Source organism: Perca fluviatilis, chromosome 5 (assembly GCF_010015445.1).
Source record: "Perca fluviatilis chromosome 5, GENO_Pfluv_1.0, whole genome shotgun sequence".
Taxonomy (NCBI): domain Eukaryota; kingdom Metazoa; phylum Chordata; class Actinopteri; order Perciformes; family Percidae; genus Perca; species Perca fluviatilis.
In genome coordinates, this window is record NC_053116.1 from 35,468,630 (window position 1) to 35,494,892 (window position 26,263).

The following is a 26,263-nucleotide window of genomic DNA, read 5'->3' on the forward strand; positions in this document are numbered from 1 at the left end:
ACCTGAGGTAGAACAAAACACAACAACCATGTTTTTCATAATTTTGATACGTCGCCCTTCATGAAATGGATGGTTTTAACAAAAATATTTTATAAAAATACAGCAAAAAGTGCTGAAATTGCTCAATATATTGACTCACTCCATCAGTAAAAAAGTGGCGAACTCTTTGGTTTCTTTAAATATTTTTAGACACTTATTATAAATGAGGTTCTAAATTTGACTTAAATTAAGTCAAATAAAGTAGCCTATTTACTTATAACACCACTTAATCGAGGTATGGCAGCAAAGTCCACCAACAGCTCCAGCTGCATTAGAGCAGGTCTCTGCTGTGTGTAGTGTAATCTCTACATGGTTGTCTTCTTTTTGTTTCCAGATGGTGTTCCTGTTTTGGATTTGACGTCTCTCTTCCTCCCAAATCTGAGGGAGATGTCTTCAGTCCATAGAAACTGTGATCCCGCGTCGTACAGTGATGTTAAGAAAACATTTGACAGTTGCACCATTGCTGGTAAAATAATCTTATTACAGCAAGCTTTTATTATAATTCATACATGATATTGCTCCTCTCCAACATTTCTTTCTTTCTTTCTTTGTAAGCCCTTTGTCACTCTGTGGTCACAGAAGGCTTGTATCATGTGGATGCGTCGACAGTGTTGTTGTCATTACTTAGAATTCCTCATGGGGCGACAGAAACTACACACTATAGCTTTAAGTCTGATTCAACTTTTTGGAGAAAAGCAACCCAATGTCACCCCGCGCGGTGGACACAAGGGGTAAGCTTCTCCTCACAACGCATAGCTCCTATGGGGCGACTTTGATGCTAACAAGCACTCACCCCGTTAGCATTCCATTGACTGCCATTCATTTTGATGTCACTTTGACATCGAATAACTTTACATCTGAAGCGTTTAAAGACTATTTGTCCGTTGTTTATTTCTAAAGAAACACGCACAATGTATAAAAGGCTCCATTACCTTGTACCTCACGTTATGGCTACGTAGCAGACGTTTTTTGTAAAAATAGGCTAACGATTGTGTCATAACCACGCGACTTTCTGTCGTACAGTAGAGGAGTTACCGTCAAGGGGTAAGCTTCGCTTCAGAACTCGAGCCATCTATGGCGCCATTTTGTTGCTACCTGGCCATCACCTCCTGTTAGCATTCCGCTGACCGCCATTTTATTTTTACGTCACTTGACTGCGAATAACTTTACATCTGAAGCGTTTAAAGACTCTATTTATCCGTTGTTTATTTCTAAAGAAACACAACAATGTATAAAAGGCTCAATTACCTTGTACCTCACGTTATGGCTCCGTAGCAGACGATTTTGTAAAAATAGGCTAACGATTGGGTCATAACCAAGTGACTTACTTCGCACAGTCAGAGGAATTACCGTATAGTACAGGAGAAGCTTGCAGGCAGTTTCGACTTACGTTAGCTGTTTAGGTTTAATTACTGATGTTAACTAGCATGTTAGTTAGCAATAATTAGCCTGTGCTTATGTTATCTCCTTACATATACCTACGGCTCTGCGCTCTGCAAGATTGGGAATGATTGAGATTTCTCTTGGCACAGCTACCAGAAGACTTCCAACTTTCAGACAGGTTGCTCACGTCACATTTACGTTGTCTCTGTCAGTTGGAGGCTGCGCGAGTAACGCTCAGCCCTCACCGGAAAAGTGCTTCTAATATCCTTCACTGGTCTCCGCCCAGAGAAACGGGGTCTGTTGGTCCATTATATACTGTCTATGGGTGGACAATCACGTAACCAGAGATCAGACTCGCGTCTGTCCGATTGGCGTGAGAGTCCCATTAACGTTACTGTAAACAGAAAACATCACTGTCTCTATCACTGCAACAAAAAGTTAGTAATAATAATATTAATAAATTTTATTTCTATAGCACTTTTCATTGACAAATCAATCCCAAAGTGCTGCAGGAGAAAAACAGGGTAAAAAGTATAGCAAAGAAATAAAGACAAACAAGACAAATAAAGATTTACGAGAAAGCTTGCTAAAAGAGAGGTTTTAGGCCCTTTTTGAAAGAGTCCGTGGTTTGTGGAGCTCTCAGGTGGTCTGGGAGGGAATTCCACAGGCAAGGAGCGGCTGAGCAGAAAGCCTGATCCCCCATGGTGCTGAGTTTGGTCCTGTGGGGGTGAAGAAGAACTTTGTTTCTGGAGCGGAGGTTACGTGAGGAGGTTTGTGGTGTGAGTAGCTCTTTAAGTAGGGAGGGGCATTACCATGGATGCACTGATGGGGGAGTAGGGAGATTTTGAACTCAATCCTGTATGAGACAGGAAGCCAGAGGAGTGAGTGAAGGATCCCAGAGCTGTTTTGGATGTGTTGTAATTTTTGAAGACTCTTGCTAGGAGTACTGCTGAGGAGAACATTGCAGCCCGTAAAAACGAAACACAAGCAGTTAAAGTGATGGTTCGAGTAATTTCACCCTAGGGTCCTTTGCACCATGACCTCGAGCCAAACAACCCGAAATTATACCAAACTTCTACACTAGTACAAATAAGTTGTGTACTCATAAAACGATGGATTAGAAATTTTGTAAGTACACCAGAAGTTTATGTAAATAACACTTGCCTGTTGGATTCTGCTCTCTGCTGCTGCTGCTACTGCTACAGAGTAGAGAGTGCTTAAGGCGTCTACAAATTACAACACCGAAAAGCAGATACAACAAAACTATTTATTAATTTAACTTTTTTTAAAAGTAAGTGCTGTAGTATAACTAGCAGGAGACAAGTTATAATTGAGGTAAGTTTGGAGACATTACCTTATTTAATCATTAAATTAATAAATATTTTGTTGTATCTCTTTCGGTGTTGTAATTTGTAGACGTCCTAAGCACTCTTACTGTCCGGTAGCAGCAGTAGCAGCAGCAGCAGAGAGCAGAAGCCAGCAGGCAAGTGTTATTTACATAAACTTCTGGTGTACTTACAAACTTTACAATCCATCGTTTTATGAGTGCATAACCTATATGTACTACTGTAGACGTTTGGTATCATTTCTGGCATTATTAGTGGGGTCATTTACGAGATACATCACTGGATCCATTTGCGACTGCATAAGCTATTCAGCTGATAACGCTTACTCTACACTAACTCTCCCAATGTTCGACCCAGGTGAAAAAAGCTTCGGGGGGTGTTTGGCGCTCCGAGGTCATGGTGCAAAGGACCCTAGGGTGAAATTACTCCGAACCATCACTTTAACTGCCCATGAGTTTGTGTAACAATAGGCAAAGTCCCTTCAACTCTTGCTTCATCTCTTTTCTTTTTCTCTGCTGCTTCCCGTGCTGCCTTCACGTGCAGTCAGAAATTTAGACAGATTTCTATCAATGAATTGTGTTGTATGTTCTAACGGGTTCTCCTCACAGATACTTGTGCTGAGTGTCTTCAGAGGACATACACTCACATGTCATCCAACAGAATATCTAATGGGGATCAATGCTGTCATAAGTGTCCAGCTGGTAAGATCTGATTGAATGTTAAAGACATATTTCTATGTGGAGTATTTTGTTTTAGCCAGATGGCAACAATACTGACCAGAATAAACCACTTGTGTGCAGACCAGTGGAGGTGGTTTTATTCCCATGGTTCGTGCTGTTTATGTTCACAAGTCAAATGTGCTGAAGTTTTATTCCAACAGTAAGCAACAAGCAGGAATTATTATTGTTAATAATAATAATAATATTATTATTATTATTATTTATAATAATAATAATAATAATAATAATAATAATAATAATAATGTAACAGCAGTGCATGTCACTTTGCCTAACAACATGCACTCTACCCTCAAGATTATGCATTTTCATTTAATAGAAACATATTGCATGAAATTTAATTATTGGTTTTCTTTTCAACAGGAAGTCGAGTTGAAAGCGATTGTACAGAGCGGAGAACTACTTCCTGCCTGGGTTGTGACAAAGGAACATTTATTAGTCATCCTACTGATTTTATGAAGTGTTTGGCCTGTTTACGCTGTATTTCAGGTAGACTTCTGTTAATATTTCCTGATTATTAGTTAAAATGTATGACTAAGCCTACATTTAAAAGCAGTAGGCTTATTACTGCAAGTCCTGTTAATACTGTGTAAGAACTGAAAAAAAGGTTTAACAGTGTCATTGTGAAGATGCAGAATGTCATTTAGAAGAGTTTACTGTACTGCAGAATTACAGACTGCACCCAGAAACAAAGACCTCATGTGTTATGAAATATTGTGAGACCAGTGAAGACTATTTTGTGTCATAAAATCCTCTTTTCACATAAGTAAATAGCAGTCGACATGATCAAAAGTCTTTTTGCTGTTAAGATATTAGCTGTTGGTATCAGCTTAGACTTTTATTCTCTGTTTTTATAAATGAGACTATTTTAGCATGTAGTTCTATAGTAGAAGAAACAAAATACATATATGTAACATCTTTATGTGTTGACAGGTTCTGGTTTAAAGATAAAGACGCCATGTACGACTACCTCAGATACAGTTTGTGAACCACTGGAGGGATTCTACTGTCTGTTCTTCATACAGGACAGCTGTGTGGAAGCACAGAAACACAGCAGCTGTCGACCAGGACAATATATCAGCCAAAAAGGTTAGTTTATTGTATTGACTTTGAGATTATAGGTATAACTTTAATTTTAAATGAGAACACCAAAGTTCAGGGGAAATAACCTTAATGAACTTAAGAAGAGTCTGAGAAGAGAAGAGACTGGAATGAGTCATTTTTCCTGAAATATGAAAGCTTGTAAAAGATTATATTTTGGGACTTGAAACAGAGAAATGTTGTATTGTATATAATAATAATGAAAATACCGGTGTAATGATGGCGCTACCCATGTACCGGTAACTGACTGGTTAGTAGTGAACCGAGTCCACTGAAGGGGGTCCGATAAGAACCAGACAAGTGTCACTTCTTAATTATCCTTTATTGCCTCACAATCAACACACGCTCATTTCTCCAACAGTATGTGGATGCCTACATGGAGGTGTGGTTCTGAAATTATATAAGTACAAAGTAAATAATGTGTATGATCCTATAACTAAGTTACAAATAAACCATAAACTTAAATCCCAAATCAAATAGACAGCATTCAGTATATCTGTATATCTAAATCCTTACCAGTTATAGGCATATGGGCTAACAGTTAACATTAACATAGAAACTACCAGACATACATTAAAATGCCCTCTGTAAATTGACAGTATTACATGGCTATGCTGCCTGCTGGTAGGGGCAGTTAATTACAATTTGACCTACTTTCACTTAACTGCTGTAAAGTCTACACTCAATCAAATCTCTGTGATCTGCGTGGAACATTTGCTTCCAACGGAGCGACAGTAATAACCCATTGTACCATCATTACTAAAATTAAACTACACTCTTAGTTATATTTGCACTGAATAACGCATTCAACAAACCGAAACATAACTCCTGCAGCACACATGAACAGATGCGCTAAATATTAGGTTACACATGAAATAGCACCCTCGTGAATTAGCCTACTGTTGCTAAAGTGCATTTATAAATTCTACATAACATCGCCACGTACCTACAGGACGTCAGACTTACTTATTGATGCACGCACACAGTAGTGTCCACAAACTTCCAAATGATGGGGGAAAAGAAGTGATATAGCGTTTCACGTTAACGCCTTTTTCTCTCACTCGAGACCGCTGTGCCTAAGCTTAGGCGCAGAGCATGACCTTACCGCGATACCGTTACTAGATAGAGCGAGCCACTGATTACAGGGAGAGAGAGAATGTATCGCTACAGCCAATCCAGTCTGCTTAAAGTAATGGTCTTTTTCACAAATAATGTATTTGTAAATGTCTGCTCCAAAATGTCAACAATCAAATAGTTTTTAAATCCACTGAATGATGATGATGAAATGTTAAGATGTCATAGAACACGGTTGTTATCTTCACAATATTTAAACTGAACTGGATCATTTGTACAGGAACAGCATTAAGGGACACTGAGTGCTCTGACTGCAGAGATGGAACATTTTCCAATGGGACATTATTGACATCGGTGACCAGCCACACACACAGTAAGTGAAGCTTCAGATCAGACATGGACACACCTGAACTCTTCTAACAGCAGCATGGTTCCCCACACATGGTCCTGTCAAAATGTCCCTCTACAGGGCTCTCAAGTTTTGAAAAGAGTTCAGAGTGAGATTTTGGCAGCAGGGGTTTGGGTGGTCTGATCCGATAAATGACACACAAATTGCGCAAATAAAAAAAAATGTTTATTTAATTCAGTATTTCTTTGTGTGTGTGTGTGTGTGTGTGTGTGTGTGTGCGCAATAATTAATACTATGCATTGTCTGGATAAAATATAATGAAATAGCCTAGGCCAAAGGTTTTCACAATGGGGGCCGGGAGGTTGTGCAGTAAAAAATAAAAGGAAAGAAAAAACTAAAGATATTCCAAATTATTATGGGTATTGTTATAAAACTATTATGGGTAGGCCTATTATAAAATGGGTATCTTTATAAAAATATAAAACTGTCAGAGTAGCCCTGCAGCCGATTCAACATGTAGCTATAATAATAATAATAATAATAATAATAATAATAATAATAGGAATAGCGCCAAAGCTACCCAGTGTTTCCTCTATGTTGATTGATACTTATGTTGGATATAAGAAGTAGGGCAGACTCACAACAGGGTTTCTGCTATGTAGCTACATGTAGTATATAAAGTCATAATTAAATGACTCTACAGAGCCGTGGCTCTATTGAACTCAAGCAAGCTGTCATCCGCTCTCTCCCCCCTCAACTGGAACAGTGACAGGACGTCAGCACTCGCCAAGTCATGGCAACCAGATAAACAACAGGGCACAAACAGCGACGAAAGCCGCGAAATTGAAATCCGCAACTTGAAATCCGCGACTCACACAGCTAGTGCGGGCAGGCACTGCGGCGCCCAGGATTTTGATTGTAGGTGGGGCTCCAGAAAACTGGATGGGCCAATTAAAATAAGCCAAAAAATTTATTCAGGTTCCCCCTGCATTCAGACAGCCAGACACTAATAACGGTGAGGGGTGGCTACGGGAGGACTTGATGGGGAGAGGGCGGCCGAGCAGGATGGTAACTCGTCACTTGTAACCGCGTTATTTTAAATGGCAGGAGTTTCCTCCTCCTGTTTCTTGCTGAATTTAAAAGAAAACAAGCTGCTTTGCTTCGCTATGAGTTTCATATTAGCTAATAGCTACACTCTGTGTCTGTCTCATTGAGCTTGCTTGAAAAGACTTGGCGGCAAAACGTCATTCATTTCACTGGATCACTTGCTGGTGACGATGCAGCCTGTGGGCACATATGTTGGGTAGAAGCCGCTGATTTGCTGAGAAGCTTTCACTCAACGCTTTCCTCGGGCTGCTTATTAGATGAACTGCTAGAATTAAAATCACTCACTACTCACTATAGGCTTGGGTCAAAATGGGCGGACCCGGACCTAAAATGCCCAATGGTAGCCGCTGGTGGTGGCAGGGCGTTCTTTATGGGGAACTCACCGACGCTTCATGGACATCGGAAAAACGTTTTTCCGAGTGAAAACGTCACCATTCACGTAACGTCCTGTGGGAATCAGAGGTGGGAAACTCGGGCTGGATTTTGATAACCGAGTTCCCCAGTTGGTGCACGTTGTTGACAACTGACGTTTGATGTAGGCAACTTTGGTTCACTGAACATATTTCAATGATAATAAACTGTTTATTGTGGACAAATGCCTCTGCCAATAAACATGCACAGACATAAAATGTTTATTAATTATTCATAAATAGGCCTATATATATATATAAAAACAACACATTATCTGTGTCTTTTCCCGTTGGTTGTCCTGCAGATAACACAAACAAACAGCTGGCGATGTGCTGTTTGGATGCTCACATAAGAAAACAGCAGAGAATCTTTTGTTATTGTGGCCTCCATGTTTTCACACACCTGATGCTCTAGGGCTACGCCAACCGTTGGTGGCAGTCATGGAAAAAGTTGTTATGCCAAACGCCAATATAACAGAAGAAGAAGAACACGCATCCCGACCGTATGAACGCTACCGTATACTAGTAGTCGGAAAAACAACGTAACCATGGGGGCAGTCCCTGTTATTCGAGGTGGCATGAAGCGCCAGCCGCCAGTTGCTCTACCTGTTCCACTGTTTAAAATAAAAAAATAGTGGCACAACTTGGTGGGCGTTATCCTGGTAATTTCTCTGCATGAGAAATACAAGGTGTTCCGTGTGAGCGTGTGAACGGGTTGAAATGCGTGTGTCTCACGCCCAATGCGTGAGACTTGAAAGCCCTGCCTCTATCATTCCAGATGTCAATCATTGGATCTTCAGCTGATAAAACCAGGAAATGCTTCAACGGATGCTGAATGTGGAGAACAAGGTTCAGGAGCTGTGATCGGCCCGTTGAGGGGCTTGTGACCTGTTTAGTGGTCGGACTCTTAATAGCTCTGGTTTTCGTGTGGCGTCTCATAAAGATGAAATGCTCAGGTATGATTGGAATTTATGTTTTTAATACATAATATAATTGTCAGATCATGATGTTGTTGATTGAGGTGTTTTTCATTGGTAATGTTTTATTACAGAAAGAAAAAGGAATGCAGACAATCCCCAACAGGTATGTTCTTTACTGTTATTACTCAGTCCATGTTACTGTATGTACAGTAGAACGTAGAAATGATTTTAGTAGTAGTAGTAATTAAATTATATCACTCTTTTATCAGTACATCAAAAAGAATAAACATCCACATGAAGAAGAAGAACAGCTGCAGGTAAGACAGTAGTGAATTCTTCATTTAAATGTTCATGTCTTTACAAATGTATATGTTTCTGTTTAAACTCAATTTATTTCTCTCCTCAGAGTGTGGCTGTGATAAATAAACACAGAGACAGTTCATTGGACACTGCAGAGGAAAGTTCCAGGTCGAATGAAATCCAGTCCAATTCGCACATTGTAAGTTGTACAGAAATGAATCAGTCCAAGGTGAATTTTGGGCACTGTGCTCTAAATTGAACACCTGTTGGTCTGCAGCCTGCATCACTATCTTCCAGAGATGTTACTGGACAGAGACTAGTCAGTCTGGAATAACAGCTTGGAGCAAGTCCCGGACTAAGTATGTAACGCCCTCCAGGCTCTTCACTCAGAACTTCTGCTCCATCTCTCTCACCTGGCGCATTTTGCTGCTTGTACAGTGAGCTCTCCTTGTGTGGAACGCTTAAAGGCCAACATGTTCCCATCCCTGTCATTACAAGCCACTGAAGGCAGGTATCATCAGAGAACAAACACCTGGCCCCCTGCCCCCGCCGCTCTTGCCTCTACTGAAGCCACTCCTGACCAAGCTTCTGGAAATTGAAGTTACCCTTCAAGCCCAGAAAAATTTCATTCCTTGACAGTTTTAATGGGGCTTTCGCTGACCGCCAATTGTTGGTGGTTGGGCCCTAATAAAACAACATCCACTACAGCTGAAATTAAAGAGTGAGATGATCTGTTGTTCAATTCTTTTAAAGGGGTGATAGAATGCAAAACCGATTTTACCCTGTCATAGTTGAATAACGACAGTTCGGTGGGTAAATAGGACATACATAGAAGCTCAAAGTCCCACTGACACCCCTTTACTATGAAAATCTCATATTTTGAAACGCTGCTGAAAACGGGCGAATCCCAACAAAGCTGAGTTTACTACGCGTATCTCAAAACCGAACCTTAAGAGAACAGTCACGCCCCAACATTTACATAGGCTACACAACTGACCTGAGATCAGGTAGAACTTTACATAGCTACACAACTGACCTGAGATCAGGTAGTCTTCTGAATCTAGCTAGGTCACGCAGATCTCTGCTATTCCATTACAAAATTCACTTCTGAAACTTTTTTATCGGCCGAAATCAACCATATAAAGCTCAAATATGGGCGCGTACGCTAAAAAGGATGGCTATTTGCAAATTTTCTCCGACTGTGTGTCGGAGTTTAGTGCCGGTGTTGGTGCTGCCTGGGTTGCTACATCCCACGCCCGACCGGTATGTCAGGGGAGCTTGTTACCCCGCAATCGTTTTACCGCGAGCCCGCAGGTTCCAGTTAATCTTATAATGGGTATGTGTGTTGAGTTATTTAAACAAACAATCGGGGAAATAAAGCCTCTTGTCCGCAAGTCTCATTGATAGAGCCGCGGTGAGATGGAGTCCATCAATGAGAGCTAGCTAGCCTCCTCCTAACTCTGACATTCACAAAAATACATTCAATTGATATCCGAAATCGGACAAGTGTTGCCTAAGCTTTGTAAGACCTTGAGGAACCTGTAATATTCATGCCGTGACGAAATTCAAACTGTAAATATACTTTAGTTATGCGAAGTGAGCAAGCTGCGATATTTCCCCATTGTAATGAATGGGACATATAGTGTTGAAGTTAAAAAGTTCAAACAATGTACTTTTGGTTATGCAGCTTGCAGGTAGATCTAATCAAATAACTACACTAATCAGCATTTGACTGCCTCACCCAAAACCTAGCTTCTAAAGAATTAATCAGGTCATGTCTGACATTTAGCATATGAAGAAGACTCATTGTCCCCACAGGAAAGGTAATATTGTTTCTGCTTTTGGGGAGCCTACCTCGCTAGGGCCAGACGTGATTAGAACAAAGGAAATGTAAACTTGAACCGGAATCGGCACTACCATGTGAAACGACCTTTGTCTGTGACCTGGAGTAAACCTGAAATCAGAGGTGTGTCTTTAACCTGTGACAGTTTCCATTCAGGGAAACACCCACAATTCAAAGGGATATAATTCTGATACTGAGTAAGATTCGAGACTTCAATCTGTGACCCGCAAGGGAAGCAAGTTGGAGTCCGCTGTTTACAGTGTATTGTTTTGTCATGTCGCATGGCTGCAATCTGTGTCCCCGCAAGAAGTCCACTTTTTTAAGCGGCCAGGTTTAGAATCCTGTAACGTTATCCTGTAAAATTTTAGTGTTAAAAAGACCGAATAGAGCCGGGACAGAGACCTAGTCTCTGTGCGGTCACAAGAAGTGTGGCCATAGTGTTTAAAAGTCCGATTAGAGCCGGCGACAGGAAAAATCATTTTCTGTGCGCGGTCACAAGAAGTGTGGCCATAGTGTTAAAAAGTCCGAATAGAGACGGCGACAGGAAAAATCATTTTCTTTGTGCGGTCACAAGAAGTGTGGCCATAGAAAAGTCCGAATTGAGACGGCGATAGAGAAATAATTCTCTGTGAGGTTAAAGATAGGAAACAATTAAATATAGGGTTGTATATAGGCTACTGTAAATATTTTTTGAAAATAGAATTGTGTTTGAATTTGAGTCCGCGGCGCAGCGCCCGCAGTATTTTGATAAACTGTAAATAAGATGTGTTGAATTGATAGCATTGAGGATTCCATCCTCTGGGTGGCAGAACGAACAACGTCTCCATTAGGTAGATCTATCTTCTGAGGAGATTGCAGTGTGAATGCATTACAGTATAGTTTTGATTGGATGATTGGTTTGAATTTTTGTGGAAAAGGGTGGAGCAGTGAGAAAATGGATTAATCTGTATGAATGTCTTTTGAAGAGTTGGGCGCCGACCCTTAAGGTATGAAAGACATAGAACATTTTAAAGTTTGAATGGAGTTTCTCAGTGAATGCATGAATGAGCAGCAGTTGAAATGGGAGCAAAATGTCTGCTCAGAGTTTTTGTGAATTAATGTTTGTTGCTCCAATGTTTCAGGTAGTTGGAGATAAGTGCATTTATTTTTTGAATCCTCTGTAATTTTTATTTTTTTATTTTTATTTTTAAATTGAGTAGAATTGTGTCTATGTGACAATGAAGCCCATTGCAAGTCAGAGCATTCCAGGGGGTTCTCTGAAAAGGGGAAAATAATTTGAGGTACTTTAAGCAATTTAACATTAGCTAAAATTGGACCAAAATGAATTTAAGATTCTAGGGGGTTTTTCAATGGATAATTTGGTAGATATATTTGGCATTTTTGTGTATCTTGACTCAAAATTGGTTTGTTTTTCACTAAAAATGATAACAAACAGGCACATGGAGATACATTAATTGTATTTTTAAGCATTCTGATCTTACTGTAGCTAATCTTCTTCCACTATTTTTTGTTTTGTTGGGTTTTTATTTGGTTTCATGTTACTGATGATGTCTCTGAAAAATCACAGGGTTGATAGAATCAAGGCAGTAGCCTTTTCCACTGATGTGTCTTTTCAAATGTGTTTGTTATTTTTATTTATTTTATCCTAGTTAAAAAATAAATAAAAAATGGGGGGAGATTTAGAGAGGTGAGGATTTTGAATAGTTTCCTGTGCTGGCCACACAGAATACTACACAAATCTTCTTCTCAAGGGTAATAAATGTGGCACAAAATGACACGTGACTGACATTGATATGCTCAAAAATAGCAATTTGCTGATCAAGTTTGTCAAAATAGTTTGAAGTAATAGTAAAAGATGAATCAAGCAGCCCATTTCCCCATTGAGAAAGAAAATTGTGAAGTTTTTATTTTTGTGTTTTTGTAATTGATGATCTGTACTGTATGTTTACAATGGACTCACGACTTTTGGGGATCATTTATTGTGTTATGGACTGAAGCTTTTGCCCATTGTCTTAAGGACTTTGGAAAACACAGATGACAAAGGAAATTTCTCCTCTATGAGAAATGAATGGACAAAATCAAGGACAAACTGCCCGGAAATGAAAACACCAGTGTGACTTTTTGCAAGGCAGTGTGTTGGCGTATCACAGCCATTTTATTCACAGGTGAAAGCAGCCTCCAGATTCCTGCTGATGAAGTCATTTGATGTCATCTGTTCGAGGAGATCAAGGAATGCAGGTCACAAGGTGCTGCAGGACACCAGCGCTGCAGTGGAGTGGGAGAGACGCATCACAAGGATCCATGTTCACACTTCAACAACAGTCCAGCAGAGTGTCAAGGGGAGACCGGGTTCAGACGCCGACTGAGAGAACCAGCGGTGCTGACTTCTGCTGACTTCCTGCGGTGGTTTCCTGACAGAGCAAGGAGACTGGATCCCACTCCCTGACCCTGGGCCTGCTGACACACCAAAAAAGCTGGGGATGGCTTTTTCCTACAGGTGCTGGAGCAGGCAGCACACACAGCCGGTCCATCTTCATGTTTCTGAAAAGGAGGGAGAGAGAAACTGTGGCTGCTCTAAAGGTCTCTGAGAGGGCGTGCAAAGGACACCAACGCCAACAAGGGGAGTGATGAGAATTGGGCCAGCGGTAAATCCACAAGGAGACCCTGGGCTCCCCTCTGATCTGTCACCTTCCAGTCAACTGTTAAAGGGCCAATTCTTCGGACAGAAAGGATAAGAAAATTCTTAGTGCGCCATAGCCTGCTAAGGTTTTTGGTGACGTTGCCACCTGGTGCTGGCTGCATGAGAATGAACCAGCGATCCGAGATTTTCTCCCAATTTTCAGATTGGACAACAAGGAACTTTCAAAATCTTGATTTCAGACTTTTTTCCCCAGTGTGCATCTTTCACTACAGAATGGACAATGATGAAGAATGTTTTTCTGTGCTCGCTCCATCTGAACTGACAATATATATTGAAGTATGTGTGTATTAGTTTTTAGCTCTTTTGTGATTAGGATCACAAAGATCAAACCTAATGCCCACCTGATTGCATTACAGATTTGAGACCACCAGTTATAACTTGTGCAGTATTTGAAGTGCAGTGTGGAATGTAGAATTTGGTTTTATCCGTTTTTTCTTTGATTTCTTTGATTTTTAAGATTGTTTTTACCTGGTCAACAACTTTTAATAGCTTCTGATTTAATTAAGTGTATCTGTTTTTGTTTCAAATGGAATGCTAGTCACTAATCACTGTAAGTAAAACCAACTAAACATGTTTTGTTAAGAGAAAATGACCTTCTGGATACAAGATATGGAGTCAGATAGGATGAGGTCAGAGATGGAAAATAGTTTCTTGTATAATCAAACACAGTTTGCTAATGTCTACATTTTTGTTGTAATTGTTTTCATTGGCATTCATGGTGTTTTCACACCAAAGGTGTGAAAAATGAGGGATTGTTGAAGTAAAAAGTTACGTTTTGAAAACAATGTACTTTAAGGTAAAAAATGTGACTTAAAAAATTTAAACTGTTGTGTAACTGAGTGAAGGAATGTTTCAATACTGATTAAGCCTGATCAGCATTTGTCTGGCTCACACCGTCTGTAGCTTCTAAAAATTGATTAGGTACGTGGCTGTTATTTATGCATACTGTAGGAGACTCATTGTCCCCACAGGAAAGGTAACTTTGTCTCTTTTAGGGGAGCCATCCCCAGACGTGATTAAGACAAAGAAGCGAGTATTGCTGTAGTTTGGAAACAATTGACACGTCTCGATAAGATCCTGTCACCGGGGGTAGCCTCAAGACACTGATTGGGAACATTCACCTTTTCTTTTGAGAGACATCTGACCAATAGGGAAAGATTTAATTTGAAGAACCAGCAGGTAGGTACAGGAATAAAGGTGGGAGCAGGAGAATGTATCAGGACTTCAATCTGTGACCCGCAAGGGAAGCAAGTTGGAGTCCGCTGTTTACAGTGTATTGTTTTGTCATGTCGCATGGCTGCAATCTGTGTCCCCGCAAGAATCATGTTTGCAGTCTGCTGCTGGCAGTGTTTCGTGTCTTATGTTTTATTGTGTTTTGACTGTCGTTTTCGTGTTGTTTTATTAAACCTCTTGCTTGACTTCCAATTCAAACCTAGCCTCTCCTTCGTCCTCAGAAATCTAAGAACATGTCATTTAGTGATATTCTTACAAAGCTGTCCAGTACAACCACAGTCTGATCTGCTGGCCACTGAGCAGCTCCACTGGAAGCGGGTTGGGTAAAGGGCCTTGCTCAAGGGCACCTCAGTGGTGGTAATGAGGGAGAGTCAAGCGCTGCTCTTTCACTTTCCCCACCCAGATTTTATCCTGTCGGTCTGAGGATTAAACCGGCCACCTCCCAGACACTAGCTCACTTCTTTGACCTCTAGGCCACCACTCCCCAGTTACAGAAAATTGAGCATAACAAAGTTGTAACTCGTCTTGCAATATGAATGTGCATTCCTCAACCCAGTCTCATGTCAGTTCGTGATGGCATTACGAAATTAAATCTATTAGAACATGATACCCTCACGTTATTTTGAAGATTTACGTGTGGTCACGCTTTTTTACTAATGTATTTCAATGAGAAGCTACGTAATTTCACACTTTTTTTGGTAAGTACATAATTCCATATGTGTTCATTCATAGTTTTGATGCCTTCAGTGAGAATCTACAATGGAAATAGTCATGAAAATAAAAAGGAAATGCATTGAATGAGAAGGTGTGTCCAAACTTTTGGCCTGTACTGTATATATATATATATACAGTGCCTTGCAAAAGTATTCGCCTTCGAACTTTTCGACCTTTTGCCACATTTCAGGCCTCAAACATAAAGATATAAAACTGTGATTTTTGTGAAGAATCAACAACAAGTGCGACACAATCATGAAGTGGAACGAAATTTATTGGATATTTCAAACCTTTTAAACAAATAAAAAACTGAAATATTGGGCGTGCAAAATTATTCAGCCCCCTTTTAAGTTAATACTTTGTAGCGCGCCACCTTTTGCGTGCGATTACAGCTGTAAGTCTCTTGGGGTATGTCTCTATCAGTTTTGCACATCGAGACTGACATTTTTGCCCATTCCCCCTTGCAAAACAGCTCGAGCTCAGTGAGGTTGGATGGAGAGCGATGTGAACAGCAGTTTTCAGTTCTTTCCACAGATTCTCGATTGGATTCAGGTCTGGACTTTGACTGCGGCCATTCTAACACCTGGATATGTTTATTTGTGAACCATTCCATTGTAGATTTTGCTTTACGTTTTGGATCACTGTCTTGTTGGAAGACAAATCTCCGTCCCAGTCTCAGGTCTTTTGCAGACTCCATCAGGTTTTCTTCCAGAATGGTCCTGTATTTGGCTCCATCCATCTTCCCATCAATTTTAACCATCTTCCCCGTCCCTGCTGAAGAAAAGCAGGCCCAAACCATGATGCTGCCACCACCATGTTTGACAGTGGGGATGGTGTGTTCAGGGTGATGAGCTGTGTTGCTTTTACGCCAAACATAACGTTTTGCATTGTTGCCAAAAGTTCGATTTTGGTTTCATCTGACCACAGCACCTTCTTCCACATGTTTGGTGTGTCTCCCAGGTGGCTTTTGGCAAACTTTAAACGACACTTTTATGGATATCTTTAAGAAATGGCTTTCTTCTTGCCACTCTTCCATAAAGGCCAGATTTGTGCAGATAACGACTGATTGTTGTCCTATGGACAGAGTCTGTCACCTCAGCTGTAGATCTCTGCAGTTCATCCAGAGTGATCATGGGCCTCTTGGCTGCATCTCTGATCAGTCTTCTCATTGTATGAGCTGAAAGTTTAGAGGGATGGGCGGGTCTTCGTAGATTTGCAGTGGTCTGATACTCCTTCCATTTCAATATTATCGCTTGCACAGTGCTCCTTGGGATGTTTAAAGCTTGGGGAAATCTTTTTGTATCCAAATCCGGCTTTAAACTTCTCCCACAACAGTATCTCGGACCTGCCTGGTGTGTTCCTTGTTCTTCATGATGCTCTCGGCGCTTTACACGGACCTCTGAGACTATCACAGAGCAGGTGCATTTATACCGGAGACTTGATTACACACAGCTGGATTCTATTTATCATCATTAGTCATTTAGGTCAACATTGGATCATTCAGAGATCCTCACTGAACTTCTGAAGAGTGTTTGCTGCACTGAAAGTAAAGGGGCTGAATAATTTTGCACGCCCACTTTTTCAGTTTTTTATTTGTTAAAAAGTTTGAAATAGCCAATGAATTTCGTTCCACTTCATAATTGGGACCCACTTGTTGTTGATTCTTCACAAAAATTACAGTTTTATATCTTTATGTTTGAGGCCTGAAATGTGGCAAAAGGTCGAAACGTTCAAGGGGCGAATATTTCTTCGCAAGGCACTGTATCATATGCTGAAGTATATTTCTGGAGTGTTAAAGATTAAAGGAAAAAAAACAAGAACCGTACAGAATCGAAAACCGTGACCCTAAAACCGTGATACGAACTGAACCATGGGTTTTGTGAACCGTACCACCCCTAATAGAAACATATGAAACTAAAGATTGATTTTTTAGCATGTAGCTCTCTAGTAGATTAGACAAAATAAAAGTTAAGTATCTTCATATACAAGTTAAGTATCTTCATATGTAACCTCTTTGTGTGTTGACAGGTTCTGGTTTAAAGATAAAGACAGCATGTACGACTACCTCAGATACAGTTTGTGAACCACTGGAGGGATTCTACTGTCTGTTCTCTCCAGGAAACAGCTGTGTGGAAGCACAGAAACACAGCAGCTGTCAACCAGGACAATATATCAGCCAAAAAGGTTAGTTCATCGTGCTGAATTTAGGAGTATAGGTATAGTTTAAGATTTAAATGAGAACACCAAAGTTCAGTGAAAATGCCCTTATGAACTTAAAGCTCCCATATTGTAAAACAAGTGAGATGCCATATCTTTTTATTTATTAAGCAGGTTGAGGTGGTGTATAAATATGAGTAAAGCATAAAAAACCACACTCAATCCTCAGAGAAATGCAAACAGCCCGTATGCATTTCTTTCCAGTTTGTCAATTTAAAAGACAATTTTACTTTACTTTACTGTAGTGCTGCTACAGTGCTGTTACAGTCATTCCCCTGCTGCAGTAAATGCAGGTATATTTAGACAGACAGTATGATATTGAACTTCCTCCAGTCGTTTGCTGATGACCTATCACATGACTGACACTCTGTACTTAGATTCTTTTGTCAACATCTGACCCGCCTCATGACAACTTAGTAAACTCCATCAGCTGATGAAGGTCATGAGATGTGTGGTGGGACCTTTTTTTTCATGTTCAGTAATGGAGCAGGCCCAACCGTAGAATAGTATTTGTGCTGGCCTTCACAGGAATTAGTTGTTTTTACTGAAACATAAAAGCTTGTGAAAGATTATATTATGGGACTTGAAACAAAGAAATGTCTGTGAAAAATCTCCACAATCAAATACTGTTTATTTTTTTTATCCACTGAAGAGAAATCAGACAGGTCTGATTGGATAAAAAGATATCATATAACACTTTGATTCCTTCATAATATGTATACTGAACTATATATATATATATATATATATATATATATATATATATATATATATATATATATATATATATATATATATCTCAATCAATCAACTTTATTCAATTCCATAGAAACAACACAATACAAATATATATATATATATATATATATATATATATATATATATATATATATATATATATATATATATATATAAAACAATACAAAACATTTAAGAATGGTGCCGATGAGGCATCATTTTTTAAAACATATACAAGCTTCGAGTCCAATGTTTCCAAAAGCAAGATGTATACCTTGTGTCACTCTTAGAAACGTCAACTATGGACACAATGATCATATTTGTTGACCCAGTCAGTCTGCACATGAATCTATACATAAAAGTTCTCAAAACAGCATTAAAAGTGGGCACATTGTTAGACACAAACATTTCACTGGCACTACTCCCCCTAGGAATTTTAAGTACAATTCTCAGTGCATCATTGTAAGCCACTTGAAGTTTTTTCATTTTCGACTCTCTAAAATTACACCACAGGTGGGCAGTATATAGTGGAGTGCAATAGGTTTTGCAGAGTGAGATTTTAACATCAGGGGTGCACATGTGGAATTTGCGTGCCAGCATATTTGCCTGCCCATACAGTTTTCCACACTGACGCTGCACATCATCATCATCATCATCACAATGGTCATCTCTTATCACATGTCCCAAATATTTAACTTTCTTTACAACCTCTAGTGGTTCACCTGCCAATGAGAAAGAGGGATAGAAACACTTCATATCCTCCTTGGTTCTGGCAATCAGTACCATACTCTTTATAGAGTTAAATTTTATATCAAACATTATTCCATATTGAGAACATATTCTAAGAAGTTGCTGCAGACCAGCACTAGAGGGAGACAGTACAACCAAATCATCAGCATAAAGCATATGATTAATGAGACTATCCCCCACCAAGCAGCCAGTCCTGCAGCCCCTTAACTCCCTAGATAAAAGATTGAATAGCAGCGGAGACAGAATTCCGCCCTGCCGCACTCCATTGGAGACATAGAAAGGGGTTGACAAACTCGTCCCCCACCTGACTTGCATAGTTTGGTGAGAGTACCAGAACTGCAGTATCCTGATTAAATAAGAGGGGACACCACGCTCATGTAGTTTACCAAACAGTTTTCCATGATTAATACGATCAAAAGCCTTTGACGCATCCAGGAAACACATAAAGACTGTGCTATTGCGTGATCTGTACCTATAGACAATTTTATATATATATATATAATTAATTTGTATTTGCAGGAACAGCATTAAGCGACACTGAGTGCTCTGACTGCAGAGATGGAACATTTTCCAATGGGACATTATTGACATCGTGTCAGCCACACACACAGTAAGTGAAGCTTCAGATCAGACATGGACTCACCTGAACTCTTCCAACAGCAGCATGGTTCCCTACACATGGTCCTGTCAAAATGTCCCTCTATCATTCCAGATGTCAATCATTGGATCTTCAGCTGATAAAACCAGGAACTGCTTCAACAGATGCTGAATGTGGAGAAAAAAGTTCAGGAGCTGTGATCGGCGCTGTTGTGGGGGGGCTTGTGACCTGTTTAGTGGTCGGACTCCCAATAGCTCTGTTGTTCATGCTGCGTCTCAAAAAGAAGAAATACACAGGTATGATTGGCATTTAGACAATTAAAACATTTATGTTTTTAATACATAATATAATTGTCAGATCATGATGTTGTTGATTGAGGTGTTTTTCATTGGTAATGTTTTATTACAGAAAGAAAAAGTAATGCAGACAATCCCCAACAGGTATGTTCTTTACTGTTATTACTCAGTACATGTTACTGTATGTACAGTACAATGTAGAAATGATTTCAGTAGTAGTAGTAATTAAATTATATCACTATTTTATCAGTACTTCAAAAACAGAGGTGATTTCTTTAAGACTGCAAGGGAAGCTCAGCTTCCCCTAAAATGTCAAAAAATGAATGGTCAAATATGTACTATTGTGTTAACATTTTATTCACTAAAAATGCCTTAGAACACGTTCATCTCCAAGACGAGTTAGTTCAGAATCAGCTACATATAGCAGGTCTACTGACTCGATTTCCTTCTCAAACATTCCCGTAGCGTCTCAGTGCATTCCCCTGTTGAAGCCTGGCGTCCAGGACTTCAATGGGACTGCTTTGAGCAGTTTTTCTCAGTGCTTCGAAACTAGATGGTCATTGGATAAATGCTGTGATTATGTCCCGCCCACGGACGCTCAGCGTCTCTCTGGGGGTGAATGGAGCAGTGCGCTGGCCTAGACTCCGGGCTTCTGCGTGATGATTGGAGGGTCTGTCGAAAGACTGCATCTCCATTTGATTGACAGCGATTTTGTACTATAAAAAGTCGCCGAAGTTATTCGAACTCAGTCCCATCACGGATTTTGCAAGTGTAGTCGAAAGACAAACTGCTGCGACCTATTTCTTGGTATTTGCTTGGCAAAATTGCTAGCCAATTTTCATCATACTTTTCATACAATTATACACCATATTCCTTGTTTCAGTTTAACCTAATTCCCACATTTCCTCCTTCGAGTTTAATATTGTTTTGTTAGATCGTTCATTCATTCATTCATACAGTAGGCTAGGCTGGTGTCGTAGGGGTGAACTAACCAGCTAGCAAACTGCACACGATGGCAGACAATGCTAATATTGTTGACCTGGTTTTAGCAAAGCCATTTGAAAGTCTTCCTTACGAGAAGAAATTTAGAATTAAACAGCAGGACAGATCAACACCTAAGATTGATTTAGTGCAAAAGATAAGGCAAAGTAACAGTAACAGCTCTCCTGGTATGACAAAGTTAGCTGGCTTACTGGAAGTACTGTGACAAAGAAAATGTACTGCTGGCCATGCCTCTTGATGAAATTATTATTATTATAATTATATTATTATTATTATTATTATTATTATTATTATACAATATATATTATATTATTACTATAAATAAATGGACAATTTTTATGATGTAGGCTGAAAATGAGCTTCCCCTCTTGGAAAGACCAGCAGCTGCCACTGTGCAAAAAGGATAAACCACACCATCCACATGAAGAAGAAGAACAGCTGGTAAGACAGTGGTGAATTCTTCATTGAAATGTTCAGGTCTTTACAAATGTATAATATGTTTCTGTTTAAACTCAATTTATTTCTCTCCTCAGGGTATGGCTGTGATCAATGAACACAGAGACAGTTCATCGGACACGTCAGAGGAAAGTTCCATGCAAGTCTTTTATTTCATAAGTCCACATTTATTTATTTCCGTGGACTCTTATTTAATGCCATATTTATTTATTTCCCTCTCTATTTATTTCCAGTTCTTCTATGCAAATCAGGGGGCGTGGCTATTGCTCACATTTAGAACCGAGCCGTGTGCACCACGACCGAGTGCACCAAGACCGCAGCAGCGGTGCTCTGTACCCAGCACACAGTCACTTATTCTGGGGATAACTGAACCACCAACTAGCGCTGACCTGACGGAGCAACACACCGGCTATTTCAGTAGACGTTTCTGTCCTCAATAATTAAAAGTAAAACCTTTTAATATCTTTAACTAACTGATTCATTTGTATATGAATATTTACATTTATTTAATTATTTATGTATTTAATGCCTCATTTATTTATTTCATGATGTATTTCAAAGGCACATTTTGCTTTCCACCAGAACGGGAGGGACTTTGCCTCTCTATCGAAAGGAGGTGCTGCTACAGTGCTGTTACAGTCATTCCCCGGCTGCAATAAATGCAGGTATATTCAGCCAGACAGTATGATATTGATCTTCCTCCAGTTGTTTGCTGATGACCTATCACATGACTGACACTCTGTACTTAGATTCCTTTGTCATCATCTGACCCGCCTCATGACAACTTAGTAAACTCCATCAGCTGATGAAGGCTACGAGATGTGTGGTGGACCTTTTTTTTTTTCTTCATGTTCAGTAATGAAGCAGGCCCAACCGTAGAATAGTATTTGTACAGCTGCCAAGCAGGCCTTCACGGGAATGAGTTGTTTTTACTGGAATATGAAAGCTTGTGAAAAGATTATATTTTGGGACTTGAAACAAAGAAATGTCTGTGAATGTATTTTAAACTGTCTGCTTCCAAAATCTCAACAATCAAATACTGTTTTTTTATCCACTGAAGAGAAATCAGACAGGTCTGATCAGATAAAAAAGATATCATATAACACTTTGATTCCTTCATAATATGTATACTGAACTATATAATTTGTATTTGCAGGAACAGCATTAAGGGACACTGAGTGCTCTGACTGCAGAGATGGAACATTTTCTGATGGGACATTATTGACATCGTGTCAGCCACACACACAGTAAGTGAAGCTTCAGATCAGACATGGACACACCTGAACTCTTCCAACAGCAGCATGGTTCCCTACACATGGTCCTGTCAAAATGTCCCTCTATCATTCCAGATGTCAATCATTGGATCTTCAGCTGATAAAACCAGGAACTGCTTCAACAGATGCTGAATGTAAAGAACAAAGTTCAGGAGCTGTGATCTACGCCGTTGTGGGGGTTGTGATCTTTCTCTGTTTAGTGGTCGGACTCGCAATAGCTCTGTTGTTTTTCAAGCGGCGTCTCAAAAAGAAGAAAGACACAGGTATGATTGGCATTTAGACAATTAAAACATTTATGTTTTTAATACATAATATAATTGTCAGATCATTATGTTGTTGATTGAGGTGCTTTTCATTGGTAATGTTTTATTACAGGAGGAAAAAGGAATGCAGACAAACAACAGGTATGTTCTTTACTGTTATTACTCAGTACATGTTACTGTATGTACAGTAGAACGTAGAAATGATTTTAGTAGTAGTAGTAATTAAATTATATCAATCTTTTATCAGTACGTCAAAAAGAATATGAAGAAAAAGCTGCAGGTAAGACAGTAGTGAATTCTTCATTGAAATGTTCATGTCTTTACAAATGTATAATATTTTCCTGTTTAAACTCAATTTATTTCTCTCCTCAGGATGTGATAATTAAACACAGAGAACGTTCATAGGACACATCAGAGGAAAGTTCCATGTTTGATAAAATCCAGTTGGATGCTGACACATTGTAAGTTGTACAGAAAGGAATCAGTCCAAGGTGAATTTTGGACACTGTGCTCCAAAGTGAACAGCTGCTGGTCTGCAGCCTGCATCATATTCTTCCAGAGATGTTACTGGACAGAGACTAGTCAGTCTGGAATAACAGCTTGGAGCAAGTCCCGGACTAAGTACGTATGTAACGGCTCCAGGCTCTTCACTCAGAACGTCTGCTCCATCTCTCTCACCTGGACATTTTGCTGCTTGTACAGTGAGCTCTCCTTGTGTGGAACACCTTAAAGACCAACATGTTCCCATCCCTGTCATTCCAAGCCACAGATCACCCAGACATCATGTGTCTGAAGGCAGGTATCATCAGAGAGCTAACACCTGGCCCCCCTGCCCCCGCGGCCTCTTGCCTCTACTGAAGCCCCTCCTGACCAAGCTTCTGTCAGGACGGCTCTGCTCAACGCTCGCTCCCTTACCAACAAGACATTTCTTCTCAAAGATGGATTTTTTTAGGGAAAATTTGGATTTTCGGATCCTTACTGAAACCTGCCAGAGGAATACCGAGTATACGGCCATCATTGAACTTTGTCCTTCAGAGTGTAGCTTCATCAGGACACTGAGGCTGTCAGGGCGTGATGGTGGTCTGGCAGTGATTTTTAGAAATAGCTTTAACTATCGGTTGGTTAGGACCGACACTGTCCCCTCATTTGAACTCAATATGACTCGGAAAAAAGGAAAATCCTGCATTCTGCTTTTGCTACTAACGTTTCAGGGACAGAACCGACCTCACGGCCCATCTGACCCTATCCTGTCTGATTTTACTGAGTTTTTATCTTGAGTTATGAAGTTGGACATAGTTTTAATTATTAGTGGTTTTCATGTTGATGATGCTTCTAAGGCTGAATTTGAATTTCTTGATTTTACTGAGCTTTTCAACTTTATACAACATGTTTCTGGACCCACACATTTAATTCATTTTATATAAGAAGGGGACAATGTTACAAATTAATAAAACACATGATTATACACTACATGGGTTAAAAATGCAAGAATTGGCCAACAGGCCAACACATAAACAATTAGGGGCCGGTGTGTTGGAGCCATTAAACCACTTTGTTTTGTTTGTATAGGCTACCATGTTGGTTATGTCAATTAATGTGCAGTTTTATGTTTGAGCACTGGGTGGAGCACTACCTTTGGGAAGGCATAAAGGTAATCAGCCACAGGTACACAGGTGGGTGGCAATAGGGGAAAGCAGACAACTTTTCTCCGTGAAAATACTAAACCAGAAATGAAATGGACTGTATGCTTGTGCGACGGTAAGCAGGCCGTTACTAGAAATAAATGGGTCACAGCACCGAAATGTAGACAAATTGTGGACATTGATTATTGGCATGCAGAACATGCGTCCAAGCAAGTTCTCCCCTGTATTGGCCTAATGTAGGAGTTGATAAAAGACTCTACAGGCTATTTATCTTCTGTAGTCCCCTGGCCTCGACATTAAAAAGGCTTTTTAAAATAAGAAAAAACAAGAGAACAACACAAGCAGAACTTGGCACAAATAGTTTTAGTAGTTTTAGTATTGACCATCCATTGTTTTTGCTGATTTGTAAACGATCAATACGTGTTTAGTTATCTAATATGGTGTGGGACTATTTTCCACTCTCTTGGACCAAGTCACACAGTTCTCTCCTCAGGGTTTAACCACCGATAAATAAACACAGCAACAGTTTTAGAACACCAGTTGGATCCTGGCACGATGTCTTTGCAGTCTACAGTCTACGGCTAAATACCCTGTGTAGTCCACTTTGCAGGGAACTACTAGGAGATCACTGCCCCAAAGTAAACACCTGCTGGTCTAAGAGAGATGATACTGGACGGAGACAAAAGTCCTCCTGGAATAACAGCTTGGAGGACGGACTTAGTGTGTGACGGCTCAAGGCTCTTCATTTATTGGATAGCTGTGAAGGAATGTCTCTGTCCAAGTTGTTATGTGGTGCCTTGCAGCGTCCTCATGTAATTATACATGCACGTTTTATTGATCTTCTCTGGTGGTCACAGAGAGTTGGACCTGAACACTGTTAAGATACTGGACTCCAAGTATGAACTTGTTCATGTGTGTCTCTTTTCTCACCTTGGCTGCTGACATCAGAGACCACAGAGACTCATCACTTCTCTTCTGATCAGCTGCTCAACTCACAACTCACAAAGTAGCCAGACACTGAAACGTTTGCCCTGACGGTTCAAGTCCCCGTATGGAACAAAATACAGAGTGTGGGTTGGTAGCTGGAGAGGTGCCGGTTCAGTGTTTAATGTGTGTGCAACTGTACAAACGGTGAAAAAAAAAGAAGTGAAAATTGTGAATTTCCCCACGCATGAAATCAAACCATTTTAAAACTGTGCACTCCTGACCTCTAGTGACTAAAGTCAGTGTAACATGCTATCATGCAACACACCTAATACATGTTTTAACTCACTCAGTTAATCCACTAGGTGGAATATGGGAAAATAATCACAGTAAGGTCAAAAATTATCAGTGAGAGAGGGAAACTGCAGCCAGTATATTAGTATATATATAGTACCCATATACAGTACACACACACACACACACACACACACACACACACACACACACACACACACACACACACACACACACACACACACACACACACACACACACACACACACACAGTGCTATCACCTGACTGCTGTTGGAGCTGACCCTGACTTTGAAAGTAGAAAGATTTTGGTAAATGGAGCTTCAACGGAATTGACATAAATAGGTTTTAAATTGCTATACATAACACAGCTAACCAATCAAATGTTTGAGCAAATTCTCCTATTCAGTGCACGGTTCATATTGTTATTAATCTGCCCGTTGTTCCAAAGAAAAAAGCCACAGGCTTCAGTAACATGTGAGTTAGGGCAGCAACTAACGGTTTTTATTGTTGTTAAATCTGTTGATTATTT

At 39.9% G+C, this 26,263-nt stretch overlaps 2 protein-coding genes across 2 annotated transcripts in view; both read left to right on the plus strand.

The window, feature by feature from the left end:
- The window catches only part of LOC120559161 (tumor necrosis factor receptor superfamily member 14-like), a 202,390-nt gene that overhangs the window by 4,452 nt on the left and 171,675 nt on the right, over positions 1-26,263 (plus strand). The window lies entirely within an intron of this gene.
- Positions 470-24,657, plus strand: LOC120559168 (tumor necrosis factor receptor superfamily member 14-like). The gene is made up of 9 exons (XM_039800705.1): positions 470-505; positions 3,377-3,469; positions 3,869-3,994; positions 17,286-17,441; positions 22,471-22,561; positions 22,664-22,851; positions 22,964-22,992; positions 23,099-23,131; positions 23,224-24,657. Exons 2-9 carry the CDS (start codon positions 3,415-3,417, stop codon positions 23,254-23,256), a joined length of 711 nt encoding a protein of 236 aa, XP_039656639.1. The 5' UTR covers positions 470-505; positions 3,377-3,414; the 3' UTR covers positions 23,257-24,657.

What these genes read in the sequence shown, in the direction of transcription:
- LOC120559168 (XM_039800705.1), top strand. Translation starts at nt 3,415, where the DNA reads ATGTCATCCAACAGAATATCTAATGGGGATCAATGCTGTCATAAGTGT. An exon ending in TCGTGTCAGCCACACACACA is followed by an intron (nt 22,562 to 22,663) that starts GTAAGTGAAGCT and finishes CTATCATTCCAG; the next exon opens with ATGTCAATCATTGGATCTTC. An exon ending in ATATGAAGAAAAAGCTGCAG is followed by an intron (nt 23,132 to 23,223) that starts GTAAGACAGTAG and finishes TTCTCTCCTCAG; the next exon opens with GATGTGATAATTAAACACAG.